Source organism: Copadichromis virginalis, linkage group LG5, assembly GCF_057382275.1.
Source record: "Copadichromis virginalis isolate Kocher_CV1m ecotype Utaka linkage group LG5, C_Virginalis_male_GT1.1, whole genome shotgun sequence".
Classification (NCBI taxonomy): domain Eukaryota; kingdom Metazoa; phylum Chordata; class Actinopteri; order Cichliformes; family Cichlidae; genus Copadichromis; species Copadichromis virginalis.
In genome coordinates this window covers 19,965,461-19,984,003 of record NC_140622.1, presented here as the reverse complement: position 1 = coordinate 19,984,003, position 18,543 = coordinate 19,965,461, and the positions used below count along the sequence as shown (strand labels likewise).

At 41.1% G+C, this 18,543-nt stretch overlaps 1 protein-coding gene across 4 annotated transcripts in view; it reads left to right on the top strand.

Moving 5' to 3' along the window:
- dip2bb (DIP2 acetate--CoA ligase B (putative)b) overlaps window positions 1–18,543 on the top strand; it is a 51,484-nt gene that overhangs the window by 5,885 nt on the left and 27,056 nt on the right. For all 4 annotated transcript variants that reach the window (XM_085456531.1, XM_085456529.1, XM_085456530.1 and 1 more), the window contains exons 2-6: window positions 11,554–11,625; window positions 13,114–13,257; window positions 17,425–17,550; window positions 17,630–17,956; window positions 18,355–18,501. In XM_085456531.1, coding sequence (XP_085312657.1) covers window positions 11,554–11,625; window positions 13,114–13,257; window positions 17,425–17,550; window positions 17,630–17,956; window positions 18,355–18,501 — 816 coding nt within the window. The remainder of the gene's footprint in view (window positions 1–11,553; window positions 11,626–13,113; window positions 13,258–17,424; window positions 17,551–17,629; window positions 17,957–18,354; window positions 18,502–18,543) is intronic.

Sequence of the window (18,543 nt, the reverse complement as noted above, 5' to 3'; positions counted from 1 at the left end):
GACCCTACTTCCGGCACTATTTATGGGATGGCACTGATCCATCTTTGAACTCGGGCTTCATTTTGAGCTCAACTCAGCTCTAGTAAAGTTTGATGATAGCATCTTGTACAGTTGCGGCACTATCGTGTTGACAAATCTGGCCGCTGTGAGCCCGTGGACCCTATCTACACCTTTGTAATAGTTTGCACATTTTGCCATGGTGTATTCTTCGAAGATCATGAATATACGTCTGCATTTTTATGACAGTTTATCCAACAGTGGGTGAGATGTTTGAGTAGACTGTCAGATTGAATTTGCTGCCCCCAAACCTATGCAATGCTATGCTAAAAACAAAACAAAAACAGCATTTTGCTATTAGTGTTGAAGCTCAGATATCATTTTGGTGCTTGTAATGATAATATATGCCATCTGCGCCATGATTTTCTGCATGGATGTGTTTGACCATAAGTGCATCACGAGTCCAGTAAGACTGCAGTTATGTGTTTACATAGTATTTTTTTTTCTCATATTTTTACGAGCTCCCCAGTCCCTGTTGCAAAGGGCCGGCTGTTGAGTGGACGTGTGTATTCTCTAATGAACAGCATCCATCCCGCTGTCTGCCTGCGATGCTGCTGCAGAGGGGATGCAGGTTTTCATGTCGGCAGCCCGCTACATACTGAGAGAGAGGGAGAGAAATGAGAGATTATAGCCTTGCCTGGGTCTCTCAATCTAGGTCACAGAGCATCAGGAGGCAACAAGCCTGGCTCATTTAGCCTGTGAAGCACAGTGGGCCAGGACTGCTGCGGGGGGATCTCTCCTCCTTTCCCACCCATCCACTCTGACTCTAAAAATGACTTCTCTCAGTCTTCCTCTGTCCCCCTATTGCTTTATTATTTCAGTATTACCCTCCACAAAAATAGATGAAATGCTGTCCTGTGTGTCTGATTAAAAAATAACAATAATACTGAAGTAGTTCTGTTGGCATTTCCTGCAGTGAAGAGTGTTAAGAGCATTATGACAGACTGTATATAAAAGATGGACAGGTTTGTTTTTAGAAGTCGTCTTGGCCGTCGTATTGTTAGCTTCTTTATTTAAAAACTGGACATAACCACATTCGAATTAGGGTAGACCTTCAGTGTTGTCTGCTAGTGCTAGCTAGGCTGATTTACTCTGATTTGTGATGGGATGCTAACCATGGCCAGCATCAGCAAATCTAAGCTCTTAGGGTGTCTTTTAGTGCAACCAAACACTGAACTTCAGTCATCACCCACCTAAAGCAGTCACACCCTTAATATCACATAACATTAACCTTATAGTATAACTGAGTGAAGTTAATCCTTTGTACCTGTTGGGGAAATTACCTCTACCAAACCCTTTTTTGGTACCAGGCTTTAAAAATGTGTGTATTCATGTTGCAGAGCTTACAACTCCATTTATTTGTGGTTGGTGTGCACACAGCATTGACCGGGACAGGAAGGAAGCTGATTTAGCTTTTATCTCTTTAATTTTATCTCTTTAAAAGCTCATTAACTGTTGCAGAGGAGCTGCCCTCTGATCTTCACTGTCCCAGGCCACAGGCTTGATCCTACACCATGAAAAGATGAACTCTTCTGCTGCTTGTTTCACAGCAGGATCCGGTTTGGTTTGTTTTAATTTGTGGATCATGGTTTTCATGTAAAACTTTGCATGTCCACTTTCACCACGAGTGCAGACACACTGTTACTAAAAACCTTCTGCTGCTTTGTGTACTAAAGAAACTGAATTATTTAGATGACATTCAAGCGCACCCCTCCAGCTGGGTAACTGAATCGTGTCACGTTCAAGTTCACAGTGAACCACAGGTGGGTCTTTAGCCTCCTCTGGCTTTAAAGTTGTGCTTCCCAACACCTTCTGGTAATTAAAGCTAAACTTCCTCTGATCTGTTAGTTTCCATTCTCATGCCACTTTCTGCTAAAAATAGCACAAGTCAAAGAAATGCCAGAGTGAGGGTGACAGTGTTGGAAAGAGAGAGTGTGGTTAAGTCGATATGCTATTTGCTGAATTATTAAAAAGTGGCAAATAGAAGTGGCAGTCGGACTTGGCCTCACATGCTTCAGCCCAGGCAGTGCGCTGCTACTTAATCCAAGTTTCTTTCTGGTTTATGTTGCTTTCACTTTCAGGCCGAGCCTCCTGAGCTCAACACGTTATACTTATTCTACGTGTCAGTGAGTTAATATTTTGATAAATTGTCCTCATCATAACTCAGCCCAAATCAATTACTGATTGTACTGGCTGGAAAATACTGTTATAGTAGCTGCTAATTCAAGCACAAGAACTACAGAGGAATAGCTTAAAAGAGCCTTGTGCCGCTTGACCCTTTCGATCAGATACGAGGCTTCTCATCCTGCCTTGTCTGGATGTCTGTGATCAAACCAAACATACTGAAATAGAATTAAACATGCAAGTTCATTGCCCTAACACAGATATGTTAGCCTGCAGTTTTGTTGCCTGGAGGCCCTGTTGGCTGTAATATGCAAACTACTGCAAACTACGTTACACTTGGCTGTTCGCCCATCCGTTTATCAACATCCGTTGCACAACAGGACCTCTTCAGCATGCTGTTGATCATTTTGGAACCGACTCCAAATAAATGCTCATTCAGTGACTGAGCAAAGTTCGCAAGCTTACTTCTGTAAATCTATTTCATCTTGCATTTCATTTCATCTGCTTCTAAAGCGCCATCGTGTTCATTTAACACAGGGGTGGGAAACTCCAGGCCTCCAGGGCCGGTGTCCTGCAGGTTTTAGATCTCACCCTGGGTCAGCACACCAGAATCAAATGATTACTTCATTACCAGGCCTCTGGAGAACTCCAAGACATCTCGAGGAGGTAATTTAGCCATTTAAATCAGCTGTGTTGGATCAAGGACACATCTAAAACCTGCAAGGACCATCATGGATTCGTATGTCACGTTCCCTCGTGCTGCACCACACAGTGGTATGGACACAGCTCTTGCGTGACCACCCACACCCTGCCCCCAAATCCTCCCTCCCCCCCTAACACATGCATTTTTTTCCTTTTGAAATTTTCCATAAAGCCTTTATCAGATTAAAACAGCCATATGTTGAAGCACATACAGGAACACAACTGCACACTGTGCTAAGCTGTTAAAACCATTATACGGGAAACATGAGGCTTCTACTGCCACCAATGATAATGTGCTGAGATGCTTTTGCAAATGTGGGGGAGAAATGCAGCTGAGTGTTGCTGTGTTGCATGATTTTCTTATAAATCATAATAGTCAATCGAGAGCAATTAGCCGATTCCCATCAACCCGTGAAGACAGGAAATGCACTATACGCTTTAGCTGGTTATAGTTTCAACTGTACAAATAAAAGCCCCTCATGGGTGTATATATTCTACATTTTTAATGTTCCTCCGTGAATCTTTTGCAAATGAATACAGCAACAAAGAAGTTTTATTCGGTGGGACGAGTAAAAGTTCTGCAGTTGCTAACAGATTAAAAACAAGGCATCTGATTGGATAATTATAACTGTGAGGTCAAAGGAGGGGGTCCTGACAAAAGTTTAAAAAAAAAAAAAAGAAAAACCCAAGACGAAACGCTCAGACTTCAAATAACCAAAGAGGCAAAAAAGTGCTACAGAGCAGGGATCCTTAAGCAAAACCATTAACAATTAAAGCAAGTTATAGTAACTATAATATTTATGAGAGGCCTAATAACCTTCTAATGCTTTCTTAATTATTTACAGCTCAGTTTGTAAATGCTTAGCTGCACACTTTAATAGAAGGGAATATAAACAAAGACGTAAAATCAAAAAGAAAATAATCTCAAATGAATTCATGGTGAAAATAGTCTTTCACCATGAATTTGAATGAATTTTTGAAGTTTCTACATCAGGGGTGGGCAATTCCAGGCCTCGAGGGCCAGTGTCCTGCAGGTTTTAGATCTCACCTTGGGTCAACACACCTGAATCACATGATTAGTTCGCCTCTGGAGAACTTCAGGACATGTTGAGGAGCTAATTTAACCATTTAAATCAGCTGTGTTGGATCAGGGACACCGGCCCTCGAGGCCTGGAATTGCCCACCCCTGTTCTACATGCTTCTGAGGGAAACCTCACACTGGTTAATGAGGAGTGCCCATCATAGTTTTCACGTCTGGTTCTCTGGAGGTTCATGTTAAGTCATGCTTTGCTGTCCTCCAAAATAAACTGTCTCTGTGGAATGGGTCTTTGGAAGTATCAGGCCTTGCATTAAACAGGGCTACTCTCATGTGTTTTGCTTAACACCAAAACAGTTTTTAAGTGAGCTCCTTTGGTGCTTTTGTCGTTCTTATACAACATGAAACTTTTATTTTGAAAAACAAATCATTTTTTTTATTGAGTTATTTTTAAATTTTGCTCATAAGGACCACATCACTTGTTCACACATCCTCATGTTTGATCAAATTCTTACAGTTGATGTCTACATACTTGGATACTGGCCACTGGTACAGGTCTCAGCAAGAAAACTGGTGTGTGAAGAGTTTTCGTAGGAATTGCAAATGACAGTAAGAACGAGTTAAGCAGAGGTAGCCTCTTTCTGCTCTGCCAGGCTGATTGTTCTGATCTCATCAACTAAACCACACGTCCACTTAGCTGCTCCATTCACTGACCCTTAACCTTTGCTGTTACACCATTTTGAAACCTTATCAGACTTTTTTATAATAGCTTCATCTCCCATTTTCATTTTCTGTTTTCCTTTGTGGTTCTAGAGTGTACAGGCTTGGTCATGAACCCTCACAGGGAGACGTTATACATTACAGTCAGCTGTACAAATACACTTGATGTAATCTGACTTGACTGGAAAGGATTTGACTGTGACATCTGCTCACCAGGCAGTTCTGTGACTGCCTAAAAGTGTGTTGAACTTCACAGTCAGCATTTCAGCCCCCACCACACACACACACACACACACACACACACACACACACACACACACACACACACACACACACACACACACACACACGATTAAAACCCAGAATACAATCCTCGCCTGGGTTTAGATCTCGCTTTGTAAGACGCTAGACATATTTAATGCAGTCAAAGACAGCACAAAATCATAGCATTTGCTAAGTTAGCATAATATTTAAAAAATATAAAAAAATATATATTGTGTTTAACAGCGTGCAAAACTCTGTCAGCACCTGCGTGATGTTTTTGGATACGGTGATACTGCTCCTGGGACATTTTTGTTTTTAGGTTTACATCATTTGTCATACATAATATTATAGCCAGAACTCAGCGTCTCACTGGTTGTGTAAATCCCGTAGGAGGATATGCGTTTGACGGTGTTCAACGTTTGTAACGGCTTCTTCCAGCAAATGTTGAAATGCAATGTGTCAGGTGTGTCTCCACGCCCTTTTCTTTCAGTCTTGTTTCCAGCAAAGACAGAAACTAAGGAAGGAGGTGGAAGGGCTGCCGACTGAGTCACGGTTTCATCCCAGACACGTCTTGAGCTCAGTGTGTGGAGGCAAACATGGAAACATGAATTGCACTGTTGGCCAGAGTTAACCACACCCTGCTTACAATTTCAGGGAAAACGAATCACCTGAGAGATCAACTACAGGGAAACTGTGTGTGTGTGTGTGTGTGTGTGTGTGTGTGTGTGTTTTTTAGAGCTTGAGGCTTTTTTGAAGCACTTTCTTTCACTCACCAGTGCCTGTAATTCCAGTTTTGTTGTCTGACAGAGTAAAGGTAAAGGTACACAGAAATTCTCTGTTGCTTTCTTTTCGATAATCCATTGTTGTTTTTTGTATCCTCCCAAACGGCAATAATTACTAAAACCATCATTATAAAATTCTCTAAAAAAGATAAAGATGTTTTGTTTGGTGAAATAAAACATTGCACAAGACACCTTGAATTGGGGAAATGATCATTTAAAAAAAAAGCAGTGTAAAAGTGTGATATGTCAGACAGTGTAGAATAAGATCATCGACGCTGAAGAAAGGCGAACAATATGGAAGTCACAGAAGAAACAAAAAGCTCCAAGTTTTGTCAGTAGCACCCGAAGTGTCATTCACACTTGCATGGTCTTGTATTCTCAAGCAGTCTGGACTGATTGTTCAGTACAGAAAGCATGCATCATACAAAGGACATGAACCATTTGCTAGGATCTACATTTATGTTCCATATAGACAAAAGTATTTGGATGTACATATTTATCTACAGGCTGCACCCTGTACCAGGTCGCCCGTCTGTCACATGGCTCACACAGAGAAACAGACAACATACATTTTTTTTTATCTAGCTATATTATCCCAGTGTGGGTGTGTGTGTCTTCTAGAATACACATTCAGTTTTCTTGTTGTCTAAAAGCAACACAATATTAAGTGTTCTTAATATTTTGTCCCCGTAATATATTATTAATGTGTGGACAAAATGCTGAAATGTCACCACCAGGTTTCAGTTCAATCTTATACATGTTCCCTTGAACTCAGTCAGCAAATGCAGAGGAGCTCCAGAGCCAAAGAGGAGGGGCCATATGTCAGTTACTCTGGGTAAATTCGAATACTTCACTGACAAACTTGTTTTATTCCGTTTGGAGGATCCTCCTTGGAGTTTGCTATTGTGTGATTATAGTAGACACATTATCATCAGGCTTATTCGCTCTTGTAAGATGAGAGAAAACGGCAGGAAATCCACGTTTCCTCTGTAATATTTTGCCAAGTGTTTATATAATTTTCACAAAGCAGGTGTTAACACGACTTTAAGTTGTTTGTTTCTTTTTTTTTCTTTTTGGAGACCGAGTATTCGAATGATAATGTGATGAGGGAGAGAAAGAAGCAGGGAAAGAAAATAGAGGGCAGTAGCTAATTACTATTCAGACTGAGTGCCTGTGGGGAGGAAGGAGAGTGCAGGCCTGCTGCAATTCAAATAATCTGAAGCTAGAAAGTGTGAGAGTGTGGAGGGCTTAGACAAGGCACTGCTTTGATGTTTCTCCCCTTCACATCGTGGAAAGTGAAAACGTACGCTCTGAGGTGCACGCACGGGTTTCCTTTACTGATGCAACTGTCAAACAAAGACAGGAGAGCAGAGTGGCGGCAGCCTCGTGTGAAACCTGACTGTAACACTGAAATAGTCGCATGGTGACCTCTCCACCAATAGGACAGACGTGACTGGGCCACTCTGAGAAAGTGGGTTAACGAGTGAGGCCCTCATCACCTCAGCAGGGCTGTGATTTGCCTCGAGCAGATTTCTTTGACTGTTTGCATATAGTGTGTGTAGACATGTTTGTCTTTATAATATAAGCTGGGCTAAATAATACATCTTTTTAACTCTTTTTCTGGTAACATTTTATAATACGGTTTGCAACTAAGGGTGTAATTCCCCTCTAATTAAATGGGATTTCAATGTTTTTTATGTGAAATTACAATGTCATTATATTTACCCACAAATACGCAGTCTGACTAAAACAGTAGTGCCTCATGTCTTTACTGAAAAGTGTTGGTAAAGTATGGGAATTCTTGAATATAGACCCTCCTTAATTTGCTCCACCTTGGATGCCTGCTAGGGGTAACCCTTGTTTCTTTTCTTTTTTTTGGAGTGAGCACTTTCTGTCATATTTCAGGCCTGCTTGCTCGAGAAGCAGGCCTGAAATATGGTGGTGATATACATTTAGGGGACCGAACTTTGTCATTAAGGGTACGGGGAGGTTGTCAAACGTCGTATTTTTGCGGGAAAGAGTCAAACAGTGACGACCTTTACTTATGAGACTTGCACAATGGTGAGGAGGAAAAAATCTCCCAACAAAACCATTTCAGCTCATAAATGTTTCAGGGTTGTTGTTATTGAACAGAATGTCAGAAAAACAGGATTTTACCTTGGCCATTGCAAAACATTAGTTTTATTTATTTTTTAACAATATCATTGTGGATGTACCTGTGTGCTTTGACTCATTCTGCTTGCACAACACGACCGAGGTCCATGGTCATGGACTGCTGCTCAGACACGCTCCTGCAAAATTTCTCAATGAAATTCAGACCTAATCTGTCCAAGTCCCAAATCTTGATGGCCTGTCCACATAACTTGTTTTGTCCTCCAAACACAACATTTATAACTTTTATCAGAAAATTACATTTTTATCTCATCTGTGTTACCGAACAGTCAATTTTTGTCTCACACTGGACACTTTAACAAAGATTAAGTTGCGGTGTGGAGTTATCTGCAGGTGCTCTGCCGTTCCCGTGGATTTTTTTTTCACCACTTCTGGGCTGTGTTCATAGTGTAAACTTTGTATGATGCCCGACACTATGGAGAGTTCCTCTATCGCTAGACTAGGGATGTTAAACATAAAACCCAGGGGCCAGAATGGGCCCATTAAAGATCTCCAATCCAGCCCACTGGACGGCATTGGAACATGTAAAGGAGAGCATAAACTTTGGAACTTTAACTCCAAATTTTAATAGGTTTTAATAGGATTTATGGGCATCCATAAAACACACCATCTACTAAAGGTGGTTTGAGTTGTTGTGCTAGTTATCATGAACTGAGAAAACCCCAAAGTCTTTATAAATGCTTCTGGAGCCATTTCTAGCATATTGCACTTTGATTTTTTTTTTTTCTATGATGATGTGAAAAATTGAGGCGCGTCACACTAACTGATCCTTCTTCTACGAACTTACCATATCAGTTTTTTTTGTTTTTCCTGTGCCCTTTATTCACAGGGCGAGGCACCGCTACAAGCTGCAAGCGTTGAAGTGTTTCCAATCCCATGGAAAACCTCACTCAAAATAGCTTTTTGGAAAAGTACAAAAAAAAAGATGTTGGTAATTATAATAGTTTTTTTTTTTATAGTCACATTTTAGGAATAATTGATGGAAAAAAATATATAAGGGAGCACACATACATATTTTCATGCAGGGCTCTAATCACCTGTAGTTCACTGATCGCATGCAATGCTTTCACATCAGTTTAACCCTTCAGCTTCAACTGCTGGAGACCAAATGTGATGACGCAGCCGTAAAAACACAGATGACTTTCAAATCATCCAGATGGAACAGTGATTACTTTGAGATTCATTTAATGCCACACAAGCCCCTCCCCCTTCACTGACTCCATCTCCCTCTCTGCCTATCTGCAGTGAAACTGCCTGTTCACATAAGCTAAAAATAAATTGTGTCACTGAGCGTGGCCAACTGTACTGTTCATGCATTACTTATGGAAGTGTTTGCTTTTCTTCCATTTTCAGAAAAAAAGGGCCCTCAGTCGCCGAGCAGATATTGTGTTGGAGTGGTCTCTCAGGCAATATCCTCCAAACAGGAGCACTTTCACTGTTGCCGTCCTATCCACAGTGATGTCAGCAGTGTGGCAATTTATATGGCTGTGTTGTAGGTTGCCTAAGCTTTTCTGTCTCTTCTGCTTAAGAGTTGTGTTAGAGGTTCTGTTTAAGACCAAGCAGATTAGTCAGTTATTAAATATAAGCGGAGGATCTTTGTATCATCTGTAATGTCAATTACGCAAAATGTGATTCTTATTGTTTTCATCCTTTCATAACAACAAATCCAAAAATTCCAACAATCATAAAGCAGGAAACAGAGGCCCAGCTTGAATATCCACCACAGTTAAAAACACCTTTAGCCTAACATGTGAGGCCATACATTCTCACTCTTTACAAAATAAGAATAACTAAAGTTTAAGCAAACTACAGTTTCAAAGGTATTGGTGTATTTTTTTTTCTGGACTGTTTAGTCATAACCGACATCTAAAGATGAAGTTTGCATATAATTGCGGATACAAATCATCAGCTATTTCTCTGAGCGGTTTTCTAAGTAGATTCAAAGTTACTCAGAGCGAACTTGGATGATGTCTTGACTGCATGTGTTGTAAATCATATGCGTTTCATGTTGATTTAATAATAACATGTTCACAGTGCAAACTTCTTTGCACATCTCCTGTAAAGAATTCATACAAATTTGTGACCTTGAACCTCTTTCTGTTTTGGTTTGCGCTGGAAGGCCTTCTGTTTTGGGGATTCGTGTAACCATCATGATTTTGTTCCAATTTTATGCTGCTTTGCTTTTAACACACCGACTTCAAAAAGTGACACTTCACTTGCTGCTTTATATTCCACCCTTTGTCTTTGTAACAAGATGCTCACTTCACGTTAGTGCTTTTAACTTTGTGGTTTGTTGGAACCACATCAGAAAATCCTCATCTCCTCTCTGTTGTCCTCTGTGCTGTAACTGGGCAGAGAATAAAAATCAGTGCCAGAAAGATTTGTATTTTTCTTTGCATCTCAGAATCCTAAATTGTAATCACAGATTAAAACTGAGGCCCACAGGGCATTATGCTACTGAGTGGCTGATTCACAAACATCAGGGTCCTCCATCAGACCGGCCAATACTTGTAGTTGATATAAAGCTATCTCCCCTTCGTACAGACATTTTCAGGCACTGTAAAAGGATAACAGGTTGTTTCAGAGACATGTGGAGATGAAGTTTAAAATGCAGCCAGGGCAGCTACTGGTGAACATACTGAATGAATCATTGCTGATCAACACAATTACTGTAAGAGTGTGTACGGGCTCTCCAGATGGATTTTTAGTAACTCAAAACCTGACAGCTTTGCCCACAGAAGAGTTTGGCAGAGTTTCTGTATCGCTTCGGGGCCAGCCGAGAGCTCAGTCAGGCTCTGTTGGGTCTGGTGGGGTGGAGGAAGCTGCAGATGGGCTGTTGGCAGGAGGGATGGAAGATGGTGTCGAAAGGACACTGCTTACCTATCACTTGAATACGATCAAGTCAAACCCGTGGCTCAGGATTCCTCCTCTTCTGTCCTTTGCAGCATCATTCTCATCTTCATAAGCTTTTTCTGACTTCATCGCTTTATCTTCTCTGCATTTCCGTTTTTCCCTTTCTTGTCCTCAGTTTTCACACTTCTGTCTTTTCTGTCGGTGTCTCTGAATCATCCCATCTCTTGCCCACGCTTCCGTACGTTTCCAGATTTAGTCCTGTTTTGTTTTTCTCTTCTTTGAGGCTGGAATCGAGCCACATGTTTGACGCCTGCAGTCATCTCCAGAGATTACTGCAACACTGTGTGGGTCCAACTGTGTTTTCATCATCTTCTTTATCATTTTTTTTCTTTTTTTCCCTGCTGCTTCCTGCTTTTTCTATCACAGTGGGTTGGAACAGGTGTTCGCTGACTCCATTCACAGATAGAAAGCTGATCATGCTGAAGCTGTTTATTCTACCATCGATCTGCGATAACACTTGAGTAACTGTTGCTTGGTCCTTATGACAGTCTTTCTACGATCTGCTCTGCTGAAGCAGGGTTAATGAGAGGGAAAAAGTGATATTAATAATGCTGATATTGTTGTAATGGCAAAGAGAAATGTGAAAACACTACCATCATAACATTTTTTATTAAAGTTCAGGGTTCAAATGAGCACCTTTGACAGTCTAACTGGTGTATATTTGAATTCCATCAAATAAAACAATCAGAGTTTGAGATGTTTTGTTATTTTTATGGTGGCATATCTTATGCTCATTTTTTCAGAAGCAATACAGAGTTTTATTTTATTTTATTTTTTCTACAGGTGACATCACACAGAAGGGCTATGAGAAGAAAAGGGCAAAACTTCTGGCTCCCTACATAATCCACACTCCACGTAAGTGTTCATAATCCCTTTTTTGATCGGGCTAAGCATAGATGTGCATCCCTCGTGTCTTTGCTGTTTTCCTGTCTTGCTTAGGCATACTCAAAACAATATTTTCTTTGTCTTTTTGCCGTGGCAAAGAATCTGTTCTTGACTTAAATTAAAAAACTATATTTAAAAATAGAATCATTTCACACCCATAGCTTTTTTTAGTAGCTTTTTATTTATTGTGTTACAAAAATGAAATTAAAAAACAAAAAAAACAGACTTGGAACAGCAGATCTACAAAGCAGACAAACACGAGCTGATTCTCTCAGTTGGAATATGACAATCCATGTCCTTAAAACAACGTCCAAAAAGCCCACCTAAAAAAAATAAATGTAGCTTCAAACACACAAAAAAAAAATCAATTTTAATATTTTTCATGTCATTTGAAATTTACATTCAGTTCAGTTCAATTTGATTTCAAATATATGGCGCCAAATCACAGCAAAAGTCACTTCAAAACGCTTTATATTACAATATTATAGAGAAAACCGCAACAATCCTCAGAGTAAGCACTTGGCAACAGTGGGAAGGAAGGACCCCCTTTTAATAGGAAAAACCTCTGACAGAACCAGACTCACAGAGGAGCGGCCATCTGTAATAATAGCGATAGCAGAGACCAATTGACATGACAAGTATACATGGTGTGCTTAATGCACAGCCACACTGTGCACATATGACAGCAACATGGTTTCATGGTAAAAAGGCTAAAGTGGCATTTGAGGTTTTCCTAAAACAGAGAAAACTATCCAGTCTTTGTTGTGATGCTCATTAATATCATTACTATCATCACTGAGGTTCTGAAGAATATTAAATGGTCTGATTCCTATACAGTGCTCTCCCACTCCAGGTGAACATTCAATGTGCTTTATACACCGTTTCATTTATTCACTGCTTCTGTTCACACTCTGATGAACAACACATATTTGGGAGCAACTCAGATTCCAGTATCTTGTCCAAGAATACTTTGAATACTTTGTCCAAGACTACAAACCACCAACTTTCTGATTAGTAGATGATGACCTGCTCTACCTCCTCCTCTAGCCACCCCGTTGCTAAGAATTCATGTACCTTGGTAGCCTGGTGAGCAGCCACAACAGAGCCCATAAAAACATCACAGCCAGAGTGAACAAAGCTAGAGGTGCTTTTAGGTGACTGAGAAATATATAGGATCCAAAGCAAGCTCCAGCTCTACAATAGCAATGTTAAGACAGTGCTGCTATATGGCTCTGACTCTTGGCGGGTAGTGCAGAAGGACATAAACCAAATCATCACCTTCCACAGCACAGTTAAACAGATAGTGTTTAACAGAAACAGTTAAAAGTTCAGCAGATACCCAAGGCCTGTTACAGGAAAGTCTTCTGCCTATTAAATCAAAGTGTTTGCAGAAATGAGTATGTAAAGCAGTTTTTGATTGTTTTGTAACAATGCATGTATTTTGTGTTTATTTTACAGCACCACCTCCTCAAAATGTACAGCCTCCTGCTCCTAGTTCCTCGAGCCATGCACCTCCACCCTCCAGCTCATCCCGGTATCGTGAGCGACGCACTCGCAGAACGCATCGCAGTGGAGGAACCCGGGATGACCGCTACAGATCAGGTGAGCAAGAAGTCCAGCGCCAAAATGTTCTTCATCCCACTTTGGTTGTCCCACCACGGTCACACCAGCGGTACAGCACACTACAGCACAGTTTTCAGAGCTGAAACGATCCGGCAACAGTCTGTTTTTAAGCTCAGATCCTGGGCTGTTTCAAAGGGACAAATTAAAGAGCTGTGGGGAACGTGTGTGTGTGTGAGAGCGAGGCAGACAGCAGTGCTTTGCCGCAGCTGGGAAGCCCCCTTAGTGAGGACCCCCTTCTCAGGCAGAAGAGTGATGTCAGTGGCTGGCTATGTATGAGAAGGTTGTGAGGAGAGCAGGGGAATACAGATTTTTTTTTTTTTTTTTTTTACAAAAAAATCCTATATAAGTGGTAAAGATCCGAGAAAGTTGATTCTGTTCAGCCGCTGTGTTTTCAGTGGGAGAAACATTTCGTCACTCATCCATGTGACATCTTCTGCAGCTTACTGCAGATTTCCTCAGCCTCATAAACACTATATTTACTTAATGATCAAAACCAACACCACTGACTAACAGTGGGGCTGTGCAGCCAGTTTCATGATCATTACTGTGTAAGTTTGTTAAGACTGATGATCAATAGTCACGAGTACCATTCAGAGAGTAGTGAATGTCTGCGATCTCAGCATTGTTACGTGTTGAAGATGTACCCTTTGGCCCCCTCCTTGATTCAGAGATGGTTGTTTCCTTTTCACGTGAAGATGAGACAAGAGAAGCACAAAGCACGTGTGCAGGACACAACTAGTGTTTGTTGACTGAGAGTCGGGCTCTAAAAGCATCTCCCTGTGGGCTGACCCACACCCTGCTGGTTCTTTTCTTAAAAAGCCTCTCAGCCTGTGCAGCATGCTAAATGCCAGGCTGACTAATCTAAAGTCTGTCTGTCAGACTGGAGTTTAGTGGAGAGTTGTCTAAAAATGTTTCAGCTTTACAGAAAATCTTACTGGCAGGGGCAACATACATTATTTTTGTTTAATCTGGTTGGAGGATTCAGAAAGATTAGAGCTTAAAAAAACTCAGTAGAGGCTAAATTGAAATTGTGATAACAGGTCTGTGTTAGGAAATAAATCTTTGTTTTGATGTTTCGCTGATGGCATTGCACGATAGATAAGAATTTAAATATTGAAAGTCCCCAAAAGCTATATTTGTGTCCTGGCTTCAAAATAGGTTGTTGTTATGTTGGTCAGGCTATGATTGTTATACTTACTGTGAGTGAAACTTGGCAATAAAGCTCCCTTGTGTATTCAGTTACTGCTCTTTTATAAGACAATCAGTAGTTTACAGTGTAGTGGGCAGTGAATTTAGATTTGAGACACATGCATTTATCTGTGTTATTGTCTATGTCACAGTCACTTCTGTGGTTCAAAACCCTTAATTTGGATTCCATAGTGGAATGAAAATTGCTCCCAGAATTGTTGTGCTTCGTTCCACAATGTTTTCGTAGTCTCGAAAGTCTCCGACATATGAAATGAATTCTGGTATAAAGAATTGCAAATACTGCAAAAGTGGTTAAATTGAGAGATGAGAAAATGTAAAATAAAACCAAGCTGAATGGCAGATGGTATTCCTCAACTAAGTTTATATTGCAGGATGAGAACAAAAAGGAGTGTCACAGTGGACAAGAAGTTCCTTTACATGCTGGAAAATACAGAATATGCAAATATATTGATGCACTGAGGAAATACAACACCACACACATTGATGTTTTCACAATTATGTTTATTCAACTAAAATCTAAGAGGACCCATTCTTTCAGAAATTTTTTTAGAGGCAGGCTGTGTGGCTAGGTTTCTTTGGTTTTATACACCTGAATTCCAAGATTAAGGCATTGTTTGGCCCAATACTGTGTCCACATAGTGCATATTTAACTCTGAGGTTTGGAGAAAATCAACAAAAACCGTTTCAGCACAGAATGTATAAAACAATATTTCTGTTCCTGATCTTGTTCCCTTTTGCAAATTTTAGGCTACACGACTAAGTCTGAAGCTGTGGTGATTCCATTCAATTCAGTTTTATTTATATAGCACCAAATCACAACAGCAGTTGCCTCAAGCACTTTATACTGTATAGTAGCAACCCTACAATAATGGAGAGAAAACCCCAACAATAATGACCCTCTATGAGCAGGCATTTGGTGACAGTGGGAAGGAAAAACTCCCTTTTAACAGGAAGAAACCTGCTGGAGGTTTCTTCCTGTTAAAAGGGAATCTGCCACAGCCGGCTGTAGGTGAGGGGAAGAAGAGTTGTGTAGTAAGTTTATGGGGGTGTATGCTGAAGCTGAATGCTAGTCTTGCCATGTACAACGGCAATGCTAATAACTGATGTTAGCACGTTAATTAGCTTGCACACGTTTTGCTAATGTGCAGTAAAACAGAAGCTAAAGCTGAGCCCATCAGTTTTGAGGTACTTTGTTGTAATTTTGCACTAATGAAAAAAATCATCAAAAGTGTCACATTTCACCCTGAGGCACATGGATATCTCGTGATAAAGGCTGGCAGCATGTACTGACACATTTTACATAAAAAATAAAATAAAAATGCAAATGTGTTTCTGATGGTGGCATGAGGAAAAAAAGAAGATCACTAAAGTCAGGAGGTGTACCCCTCTGGGGAACAAAGGATTACTATAGTAGGCTTATAATGGCAGTTCATCCAAAAACCGATGAGGAGTTTCTATCAGAACCAAAGTTGTGATCCTACTCGACAGAAAAAATGAACTTGATGACCTTGAGTCATGTTGTTAGAAAATGGCAGGTCAGAGATTTCTAATTAGAAGTGTTACAGCCTAAAATAATGTAAGAATAGTAGAAACTGCAGCAGTGAGGAACAGAAAAAATAAGGTGGTTATAATTTTAACAGACTGCAGAACAATTTAATTGCCTCTGGCTTCCTGCAGTTATTACACCTCTTACACAGCCTGTCACTACGGAGTTCACTCGAATACACCGCTGACTGCTTTCTGGAGCTGCTCTCGCTATGATTACACTTTATGTTTTATGTTTTATGTACACCATTTTAGATTCAGATTAAGAAGATAAATAAAACGGGCATGCATCAAAGACATAAGTAAAGGTCCTCAGCTGCCCACATGTCAGTATTGATTGGAACTGGAGTAAAACTCACCGCAAGCTGCCACGCACCCCACTGTACCCATCACCGTGGAAACCGCCCTCATCCTCCCGGACATGTGCAAGGAGTCGTCTCTCCTGACGCTCCGGTGCGAGGATGCTCAACAGCACATTATGAGAGCGAATGATTTAGCTGAGAACAATCTGTTAAGCAGAATGACAGTTATGTAATTATGGTCCCCACTGCTGCTGTGAAATGAGCTGTGCTCTGTGATTTATTTAAATCTGTTGATGTTTCAACAAAAATGATGCCCTCCAGTCGATAGATGTGAAAATTCCCTAAGTCGTCTTTTGTGGCGCGTGTTCTGTTACGTGTTCTGAGCGTGCGTCTGTTTACGCGGTGCCTTTTAATGCGCCTGTGGGTGTCATCAAGTGAAAGTATCTCGGCATTCATTACTGTGTGCATTTGCGCGTGTAGGCATGTGAGTGGGCTAATACACAGCTTGGCTCTCTCCTCTCTGTGTGCCGTTTCATTGGGAAAACGCTGTCTTCCTGTAAGGATTTCTTCAGGCTTCTCACCTGTCACCGTTCTTCAAGTTTTAAACATGACTTATAGACATAACACTGCACTCCTGCTCTCAAAAAAATGCTGTCACCAGCTAAAGCAAAGTAATGTTTTTCATCATTATTTTGCAAGCTTGCTAGATTTTTCTCTTCTTCTTTTTCTCTTTATCGTGGGACTCCTAAAGTTAGTTACTGTGCCTTGAAATCTCATTTAGGGGGCTCGGCTCCTCGGTTGAGATCCCCTATGGAAATCATTCAAACATATGAAAATGTTATTCACACAGCAGTGACTCTTTGAAGTAGTTCAATAAACTTTCATATAACAGGAAAAAAAAAAGGTCTCACTAATGGAAGAAAAAGACCATAAATGGAGGTAGTAAACAAAATGTACATTCTTGAGTCATGTTGAAAGAATGTGAACAGCTTTTTTTCTTTGTGGCCTTCTTTGTTTTGTTGCTCTGAATGAGATCCAAAGCCATTGGAACTAATCTCTACCTAAACTAAATGTGTTTGTGTCAATACAGATATCCATACTGAGGCAGTACAAGCTGCCTTGGCTAAACATAAGGAGGAGAAGATGGCGCTCCCCATGCCTACCAAACGCAGGTCCACATACGTGCAGTCACCCATTGAAACACGCACACCACCAGGTAGGACGTGCGAAGGCATTAAAGTTGGACTTTTTAGTTAAGAATTATGGACATTTACATTTTGTTTTGTGGCACTAAGACTCCTCGTCTGGATCCGAAGATGAGACAGCCGTGCGCAGGCAGTCGTCAGTGGTTGCTCCCCAGCCTCAGGTCAACCCCAACCTGCAGAGCCCGGAGTCTTGGGTCAACCACATCGTCCAGGGCTCTTCCACCTCCTCCTCGGCCTCCTCCACCCTCTCACAGGAGGCCAAACCACAGCCTCAGAGCCAACCTCAGCCTCAGTACAAACCGCAGTACCAGCCTCTTTATAAGCCTCACCACCAACCACAGTACCAACCTCAGCACCAGCCCCACGAGCAGCCTCGCACTGCCGCGGTGACGGACATGCTGGCTCACAGTCGCATTGGTGAGACGTGCGCCTGTGTGGAGAATGTTCTGTGCAGACGTTGTGTATGTTAAAGCAAAGGACAGTAGACTTATTAATTATTTAACTGGAGGAAAAGCAGCAGGTAAAAAGTTTGGATCATCTGATTGGTCAATTTATGTAATGCTGCACAACTAGCTTTAATATAGCCTAATCCTGTAATGCAGAGTACATAAAACTACCAGCTATAGTTAGCTTGTGAGTAGTGTTTCACATACAAATAAACTGAGGGCTTTTCACTGCCATGTGTGAAGGTAATAATAGTCTTTTGTTTTTGCTAATGCATGAGTGTTTTATTTTTATTTTTTAAATTTAAAATTATAGCTACAGTACATTCGTCCCATTAAAACACGTGGACATCTCACTGCTTTCCCTTACAGCCCACTCAGAGAATAGTGCACCTCCTCCAGATGTGACAGCTGTGGCCCCTCCGGCCAGAGGCCCACGCGTGGACCTGCCCTCCAACGCTGTCGTCCGAGGGATGAGCCGGGGACAGAGCCGCTCGAGCATGATGGAGACAGCGGATGGTAATGGAGAACAGTTCATTTTTAACATTTTGTGTCTCTTTG